Source organism: Gossypium hirsutum, chromosome D02 (assembly GCF_007990345.1).
Source record: "Gossypium hirsutum isolate 1008001.06 chromosome D02, Gossypium_hirsutum_v2.1, whole genome shotgun sequence".
NCBI classification, from domain to species: domain Eukaryota; kingdom Viridiplantae; phylum Streptophyta; class Magnoliopsida; order Malvales; family Malvaceae; genus Gossypium; species Gossypium hirsutum.
This window is the reverse complement of record NC_053438.1, coordinates 68,748,327-68,758,172: the sequence shown is the minus strand read 5'-3', so window position 1 is coordinate 68,758,172 and position 9,846 is coordinate 68,748,327. Positions and strand designations below refer to the sequence as shown.

The window sequence follows — 9,846 nt, the reverse complement described above, 5'->3', positions numbered from 1 at the left end:
GAAATTAAAATAAAATGAAAATCAATCAATGAAACCCAAATGGAATCATAAAAAAATTGATTTAGAATAATTGTAGAAATTTAATCTTAGAAATCGTGTTTTCAATTTAATTTTTTATTTTATTAATTTATTAATTTATGGATTTTTTAAAGATTTATTAGATGATGATGTCATTAGTGACATGTGTTGCAATTGTAGAGTGACATATGTCCAAACTTAACGGTGTTACAAAAAAAAAGTACCAGAATGGTAGACAAAAAAATTCAAGTACCAAGTTGGGACAAAAAAAGCATAAGTACCAAATTGGGAGAATGTTTCAAATTCAAGGACTAAATTACTATTTAAGCCTTTTATTTTTTATGTTTAATGCATTTTTTTTAAATTTAAAAAATAAAATACTACACGGTTCAAAAAAATAAAAAAATACATTGCTTTCATTTATATGTATTATGTTAGCTAGTTCTATGTTAACATTTTCCTTATGATATGTTCTTTTTCTTTTATGTCAAGGAAAATTATTATTATTATTATTTTAGATTTTGGCTAGATTGAGAGTTATTTCTAGCACTTGACATATTCCTTGCAATCAAGAGTCCCTGCAAAACGTGTGAGTCTTCTAACAAATGTTGCAGGCTTGGCTTTGATCACATCTTTCTCGCTAAAGTTCAAATTAGGAGGTGAGGGTGGCCCAGAAGTTCTGAAGAAGGCTCCATTCATGTACAAGTCTCCTTCTGATCTCCATACCCAATTCTTCCATTCTGATTCTGGTGCATAGTTCCTATTAGTTATCTGCAGAATTGCAATGAACAAAAATAAATTAGTGGTACAACCATAAATACATTTTTGATTGCATCATGTGTATTGTGGTAAGAAAATTAAATAAAGCTATTTCCATTTACCTCTTTGGTATTGGGGTCATCTGGGGCAATATACCTGTTGCCTTCGCTAATAATAGTAGGATGCGTGCTACCACCAATGGCATACATTTTCCAATGAGTGTAGTCATTGTTAACAACATGAAAGAATCCCCATCGACATCTAGGCATTCTTTGTATCAATTCTTTTCCAAAATGGTTGAACGCAATTGTGACTTGCATGTATTGATCATTAGAATAAGTGTCACTTGCTCCTAACAATATCACCTGAAAAATATAATTTGAGAGTGTGTTACTGAAACTAGATGACAAAATGTGTAGCTCGTTGAGCATTTTAAGGTAAAGCTTACATGATCATGATGTGTGAAATGGCAATTTGAAATGGTGATGGCAGTGGAACCTTGTATTACATCAATAAGTCCATCTTGGCACTCAGACATGGAAATATGATCAAGCCAAATATTTGATGATCCAAAGATAGAAATCCCATCTCCATCACCGATTGTTCGATAACCGTAGTGATCTTCAGAATCCCTAATTAGGCCACCTTGACTTTCAATAACATGATGAATATGAATGTTATGAATGATGATATTGTGCACAAATTGAAGTGTAATTCCACATCCATGTGCTATATGAACATTTGCTCCACGACCATCAATGGTCTTATTGCTTTGAACAATTAGCTCCTTTGATAATTTGATGTGCATATCCTTAGCAAAAATGATCCACAACGGCTTATTCTGGATCACAGCATGACGTAAAGTTCCTGGTTTAGGTTCTAAAACATCATCATCAGAATTATCTGTCACTAAATAGTAATCTCCTTCATCTCCACCAGTAGCTTTACGACCAAAACCAAGCCCACATAGCGCCAATCTTTTACGATTCTCAGCCCAGTTCTCTCTACATCGCCAACACCTATCAATCGGATTAGTCGCCATACATGGACCAATGTACTTCTTGTGTTTACCCCTCAAGTATCTTATTGTGTCATTAGTAATAACACCCTTAAATTCAATGATTTTGTTAGAACTTCTTTTATTAAGAGCCCTACAACAAATAGTCCAAGATGGTATACTTAATCTCCACTTTAACATAAAAGTCAAGAAAAATTTAGGATCATGTAAATGGTTAAGGGAATTTAATTTGGAACCTTTGGCCCTCATCCACGTGAGTTATGAGAACTTGATCGTTAAATTAATTATCTATGGTTATTGTAGCTTAATATTACGGGTGATAATGTAATAGAATACAAATATGAAAAATTTTAATTCACATGGACAATAATGTAGATGAGAGAAACCAAGCATTTTGTTGAATTAATTCATGTGAATATTTTCAATTAGTTACATGCAATAGGTCTATGATTTAGATTTTAATATTTGTAATTTCTTTACTTATACCTAATATATGGAACTTTTAAAATATACATAAGAAAAAAAAAGAGATAAAGGAGAAAATTATAATAAGATTTACTTGTTAACTTTGTAGTTCAGGTGATTAGTAACATTTTCTGGGTTCGGTTCATAAGATGCTAGGGCAATCTTCCAAGCTTCTTCTTCACGTTGCTTCCAAAAGTCATCAAATTCAACAATATTTGCCCATAGCCTTGGAATTGTGGTAAAAAAAGAAAAGAGAAAAACAAGCCTTAGCATAGTTATCTCCATTGTTATTTTCTCACTATGTAAAGCTTTTTTAAAGGGATAGTTTTTGTAATCCAATTAGCTTGGTAGGCTCTAGGTTTTTAAAACTTAAACAACACAAAATATGGCAAAACCCAAAAATAGCTAGTGCTTGAAGTTGCCAACTTTTGTTGGCTAAAGCTTTGGGTTATTTTGATGAACCATGAGTTTTTCAATTGCCTTTAAATAAACCTTTCATGAATGGTATAAATTTCCAAATAAAGCATATTGAGTTGTCTTTAAAGAATTAAAAACCAAACCTTTTTCCTTAAAATATCATAAATGATGTAACCCACATATCCATGCATGAAAATCGGATGTTTGCACACTTAATTTAAATTCTCATTTGAACTAATGTCTCCAACCAACCAACATAGCACATATGATTTTAACGATTTTTCAAATATAAAATCTAATAGTTCTCTAAACTAAACATTTTTATCTTGTTTTTATAGTAAGGGTTGCCAACAATTGAGTATAAAATTAAACCTCCTATCAATAAATTACTCCATTGTTAGTTATATTGTTTTCATTATTCCTCTCCAAGCCACTTTTTATTTAAGCCTTAAATAAAAGCTTTGTGGAAGAAAAAGAACCAAAAGATTTAGTTAGTGATTGTAACTTAATTTTATGATAAAAATTCTTTAATTTGCACTAGTTTTTCAGGGCTTATGTCAACTCGAAATTTGTGTTTACATTCTAATTCAAAAATCAAATTTGTTATTGTTCTCTTCATTTCTTATAACACAACAAATCTAAAATTTAATTTCCTAAAGGTTTGGACATATAATTTAAATTGACTAAGTAAAGCTTTAATCTAAAAAAAATCCTTTATGTAAAACTTAATTGGTGAACTCAATCTATTTGGTTCTCTTATTTATATAAAATTTCATAAAATCCAATTCAAAATGAAAGAAAGGAAGTATAAAATATATATATATATATTAATTTGATAGATTGTTATGTATTTGATCACTTTTAAAATGTAATCAACTTAGTAAATGTTTTTGTTATAAGTATTCAAAATAATATTTTATTTTTATATGTATCATTTTTTAAATATTTTATAAAATTAATATTAACTTTACTTCGTCAAAAGATGACAAATTATTAAAAAGTATTATATTTGATTATTTGAACCTTTTTGACAAAAATTAAACCAAATTGAAAAAAACTCAAGAGGTTAATAATAAAAGGGCCATGAATGATAACCCTAAGGTAATGATGATTCTTGCACCTCCAATATTGGTATTGGAAGGGTGACAAAAAAAGTTACAATAATGGTAAAAATGTTGTTGGGCTGAGGGTTGAAGATGTTATGATGTTGGAAATTGAGTTCTAAGGTAAGATATCGTTTAGAGATAAACTATTGGGTAAAGGGAATACATGTGGACGAGTAATGGAAATGGGTTGAGGTTGACTCAGTCGATGGTGGAAGAGGAAGATATTAATCTCTTAAATGGAGATGTGCTTACTGAAGTAGTTGATGGCTTACCCTTGATCCAATTTTTAGAAAGAGTGCATGCGTTGATACATAAGAGCATGAACAAGACTATAGTGATCAAGCACTTAGGTAGGCAAATAGGATTCAATGTCCTGTTGAACAAGATTAATGCGTTATGGTAGCTATAAAGTTCGATTCAATTGATGGAATTGGAAAATGACTACCATTTAGTGAAGTTCCAAGATGATGATGACTATTCAAAATTGATGGTCGAGGGACTTAGGATGGTTTTTACCAGTTTCTAATGGTGCAACCATGGACACCATCCTTTTCTACACTTCATGATCATCTATATAATCTGGTTGTTTGGATTAGACTACCAAGTTTATCGAGTGCAATGTACAAGAAGAGTTTGCTCAATGTAATTGGTAGTACTATTTGCTAAGTTATTAAGATTGATTATAACATAGATAATGGAACAAGAGGCAAGTTTGCAAGGATGGTTGTCTATGTTTATTTACTGTTACCATTAATCTCGAAGATTAAGATTGGGAATGATGTTCATGTTAGGATCTAGTGCCCTAAGGTTAGTTTATTTGTTATTTTATTTGTAATTTCTTGAACAAATTTATTTAACAAAATTTCATTATTCACATTAATATTGTTTGTATTTATCCTCAACGATCTTTGCACACAAAGAAAAATGGAAATAAATATTGGCTCATTGATTACCTAACATTTATATAACCTCCCTAACTCGGCCTAGACGTTATAATGGCTAAGCTAACCTACTAATACTTTTAAAAATCCTAAACTGACTTATTTTAGGAATATAGTTTTGTTACTTTGAATTCAGTTAAACATTCATTTATTAGATCGTGTGTACTTTAGGCTTCATTTTATTGTTATTAGTGACGTTTTTAGAAAATCATTTGGTTTGTCACTTTACTTTGCAAAAACTCATGTAATCTAATGCAGCAGAAAATCATTGATTGAGTCAAATTTTACTTAGGTCGAATAACATACAATTACTGGTTATTAAATCCGAACCATTCGAATGAATAATTCATGCATAGAAGTCCCAAAACAAAATAATCAAACCACAAATTAGAAACTTAAAATTACAATCCAAAACCAATAAAAAAACTTATTAAAAATACTTATTTAAAAATAATCCGGTGTCTGAGGTGATACTCCGTATGCCGGGTTCGATCCTAATTTTGAGGTTTACCTGAAAATTTAAACACTGTAAGGGGTTATGAAAGCTCAGTGTGAGTCTAAGAGCTATTTAAATAAACATATAACAATACAGTAAGACATAAGGAGATCAACATGACGATTATAATAAATAGAGTAATTTATCAATCAATGCATATATACATTAACCAAAAGACCATAAAGCCATCTTAGGAGTTCATATCAATAAGAGTTCATATTAAACCATAACATTTAACATGTATGATGCAAATGATGCATTGCAAAAGGTTCCTACCCAACCATCCGCTATACACCACAAGTTCCCTAGAACCCGTCTACCGAACTCCAAATAGTAAGGGTTTAAGTCCGTTGTGGTTAAAACCACCAATAGCAGTATGTAAATAAAGCTACTGATAAAAATGCAGAGAAGCTTCCAATAAATATGCGATAAATCGCCCAATCTCCTCAAGTCTCTAGTGCAGTGCACTGACAATAGTATTACGGACTTTAAATGTTGTCGGATTTCCACGGAACTCCGTCAACCACAAATATCCACCTCGTGCGAATGAAAAATGGCATTCAATCAATGAGCAATTCATGCTACCAAAATCGATCTCGGTACAATGACATGCTTAACATGCGTATCAATAATTAGAGTTGATGTATGCCTTGCATACTTGCATATATCCAGTCAATCAAATCAATAGTTTCACTGGTATGTAACATACGATACAATCTAGTCATACTTAATATGCAATTTAAACAGTGGCATAGTATGTCGAACATTACACATGCACCCAATAATCAATAAACACGATATAACATAATTTCAAAGCATGTCACAACCAACATACAACAATCCATAACATTGGCAATTAATTAGACAATCAAATATAACAATTTCGCGTACAAACAATCCCGGCAAGGGGCTTAATCACCTAGTTAATAATTTTTAAGTCATATACCTTGCTCGAAAACTTTTAATTTGTTTATTAGGCCATTCAACCATGCCCAACCAACAAGTATTTTATATCAAATTATAATTTATATTAAGAATTTACAACCAATTATGCAAAGTTAGGATCTACACCTTAATTTGCAATTTGCAGTCCTAACTCATAAAAATTTGCACTTTCGCACTTAAGCCTTAAACAAGCCTAAATACAAAAAAATAGCACCTAATACGTTAAATTATCGATAAAATCCAACCTTGAAACACCCCAAGGGTTCGGCCAAGGCAGTGCCATATCATCGAATTTTCAGATCCGAAACAATAATTAGTGAACTTACATTGTTTTAACCCAAAACGATAGTGCGGATAAGATCTGACTTCACTGCTGAACCGGGGTGTTAAAATCAAAACCTAATACCAAAATATTATTAAAAATCAGTATGTAAAAATCAATCCAAGGCCCTAGAACAATCGACCCAAAACAACAAATTTTAAACGGAATAATTTGCATTTAGACTTTTCGTTTCCTAGATTTGAATCAACGACCTAAAAGAGATCGAATGCACACTCAATTGAAAAATTTTGGGGATGTTATAAACAAGGAATAAGTGATGGAATAAGGTATCAGATAGAGCAGTAAAAGAAGGAAAAATGGCAGCCCGAAAAGTGGTGATCAAAGGGCAGCACACCACCATAGGCGATGACAAAAGAGATCTGATTAGGGCAAAACAAAAGAGGAACTTTTGGAAACAAAAAGAATGATTTTGGAGGCTGCAAATAACAATGAATTGACTGTAAAAACAGCAAAAAAAAATCAGCAACAAAAGGAGAGGAGAAAGAGAAGCAAAACGGCACCACACAAGGAGGAGGAGAGGGTGACACACTTGGGAAAAAAACATAGAGTTTGGGCGACACAAGGAGGAGAAAGAAGGAAAAATATGAGAGAAAGAAGAGAGGGAGTGGGACAATTAAGGAAGAAGAGAAAATAAGATAGAGAAAAAAATTAAAGGAAATTCGATTTTGTTTGTTTGATTATATTTTAAAAAACTGATAACCTTTTTTTTATAATTTAAAGGAAATCTTAAAAGAAGAATTGTGAGTATAGGGAATCAAACTCAGGTCTTTAAGCCAATTATACCGTCTCCTTATTTTCTCTTAATCATTAAGCTAATAACTCAATATTATCATAATTTTACAAACTTTTAATTAAATGACTCATTAATTCAAATTCAATTAGGATAAAGTCAGCCTCAAATAAAGAAAATCATTTGGTAGTTAAAATGGAAGAGACTATCAATCCTAACAGAGGGGATTTAAGTAGCAAGGCTAGGAGGGGAAAATGGTTTTACCTAATCATTGTGATTCATCTTCCTCGATACCACTTGATTCAATGGGTAATAGATGAGGCTTCGGTTCTTACCTAATAGCAAATGAACAGGTCATAGAGGCCAATGTAGATTGGGAGTAGTGGGTTATTGAGTCTGTCTCTGGTATTGGATACAATTATATGTGTTATCTGGATATTTAACCAACTCGTATAATTTATCTAACACAATAATTACTTTTATGTTGTCTATTAAGTTTAATTAGGGAGATACATTGTCTTAGAAGATAAAAATATAAATGTAATTGTCTAAATTAACAATGCACCAAATAGGGCCCAAGCTGAATTAATCTTAGATCCATTTATGGATTAATTCACTTGTAAAGTTAATAGTATAATTTATTTTAATCTTGAGTAAGTGATTGACAATATGTGTGTAACTTATATACTTGATGTATTAAAAGTCTGAATTCAAATAATTAAAGAACTAAAAGTTGTTAAATTGGGTATGCGACTTTTACTTGACATAATGTTGTTTACAATAGTATAATTCATAGCTCAATAAAGGGTTAATGTCATTCTCTCATTGGCATTACATGATAGATGGAAAAGTAACGTGACCATGAGTCATCATATTGGGTGAACAGATTTAACCCAAATAGACAAAGAATATCTTGTGAGGGTAACACACTTATGACAAGGTTATTGGACAAAACCTATAAAGTTACTTTCGTAATATTATATAATAAATAAGAGTTCAATCATTGTAGTCTAGTGGAATGACTTCATGATTAATTAATATTATTAGAATGATGACTAATGTACCTTCGTCCAACCTGTTCTTTATCACATAATCCACTGCCTCATGAAGATTCAACCCTTTGTACTCCATAACCGCAGCTACATCCCTTGCCAGGGTGCTTCGGATGATTGCTTCTCCTTCCCCTGTGCACGACACCCCGCACAACTCACATGCGTAGGTTCCTACACCTATAATGGGCGAGTCACCGATCCTTCCTGACATCTTGTTCATGAGCCCATAGCGTTGAAGTAGATTGAAGAAAGCAGATCTTGTTTTCATGTACCGGCGTGAAACAGATCAAAGATAGTAGGTCCTGTCTTCCTATATCGGTAGCGAAGTGGATCGAATATACAGATTTTATCTTCCCATACTAGTGGCGAAGTAGGAAAACAGATCTTGCCTTCCTATACTGACAGAGAAGCAGGTCAAAGATGGCAGATTTTACCTCCCTGAAGTTGTAGTGGAGTATATTGAAGCCAGTAATTCTATTCCCCTGGTCGGCAGTGGAATCGATCGGAAAAAGCAGATCTTGTCTTCATGTATTGACGTGAAGTAGATCGGAGAAAACAGATCTTGTCTTCATGTACTGGCATGAAGTAGATCAAAAATAAGCAGATCTTGTCTTCCCATACTGGTGGTGAAGTAGATCGAAGATACAAGTCTTATCTCCCTGAAGTTGCAGTGGAGCAGACAAAAGCAACCAATCATATCTCCTTGAAGTTGCAATGGAGTGGATTAAAACCGCAGATCTCATCTCTCTGAAGTTGCAGTAAAGCAGATCACGTTAGATTTACCCTTAAGTTGTAACAGAACAAGTTGAAGCTAAATCTTATCTCCCTGAAGTTGCAGTGGAGCAGATTAAAGATAGCAAATTTTGTTCTTTTAAGAAGCTACAACAGATGAATCCTATCTCCTCGACATTCCAGTGGAGTAGATTGGAGCACCAGTTCCTATACCTCTGAAGATGCAGTAGGAAGGAATGAGGCTACTTAAAGAAGAGAAGTATTGAGGAGGTCGAGGCTCAGTAAGACCAGGCAATTGGGCCCTATAGTCTTTGCTCTGTTCCCGTTACACGATAACGAGCAAAGAGGGGCAGCTGTAATAAGCCCAATTTCCCGAGCCCGCATCAGAGAACCAAATACAACAAACGGGCCTACATGGCCCAAAACCTCTAAAACCCAAGCCCAATACAACAAAAACAAAACCTAAGCAAAAACCTAGCCCCTCTGCTCTAGCGCCGCAAGCAGCCTCGCCTCCAGCAAGGACTCCGATCGCCGCAGGAGTCGGAGGGCCTCTCCACGCGCGCCATACTTCCACAATACCTACAAGCACGGACTAAGAGTCCAAAAAAAATATTGTAAAAATAAGGCATTTATCGGGCTATATAAAGCCAAATTTGTACACTGATTGGAGATCGAAAAAAATACACAAAAAGGAATAGAAAGAAAACACTGAGTACAAAGATTTTTTGTAAAAGGTGAAATTGAATTTCTGTTTTTCTTTTCGTTATTTCCTATTTATTTATTTTATTTTTTTCTCTCCATTTTTTAAATAAAATAATAAAAAG

At 33.0% G+C, this 9,846-nt stretch overlaps 1 protein-coding gene and 1 long non-coding RNA gene across 2 annotated transcripts; both read right to left on the bottom strand.

Moving 5' to 3' along the window:
• Positions 1 to 537: 537 nt before the first annotated feature.
• LOC107908917 (pectate lyase) lies at positions 538 to 2,708 on the bottom strand. Its single transcript, XM_016836212.2, has 4 exons — positions 2,355 to 2,708; positions 1,226 to 1,928; positions 900 to 1,142; positions 538 to 789 (listed from the first exon to the last, which is right to left on the bottom strand). The coding sequence occupies exons 1-4, from the start codon at positions 2,543 to 2,545 to the stop codon at positions 562 to 564; spliced, it is 1,365 nt and encodes a 454-aa protein (XP_016691701.1). The 5' UTR covers positions 2,546 to 2,708; the 3' UTR covers positions 538 to 561.
• A 2,284-nt stretch (positions 2,709 to 4,992) lies between these two features.
• Positions 4,993 to 7,391, bottom strand: LOC107908918 (uncharacterized). The gene is made up of 2 exons (XR_001687124.2): positions 6,492 to 7,391; positions 4,993 to 5,235 (listed from the first exon to the last, which is right to left on the bottom strand). It is a non-coding gene; the product is annotated as an uncharacterized lncRNA (long non-coding RNA).
• Positions 7,392 to 9,846: the final 2,455 nt, after the last annotated feature.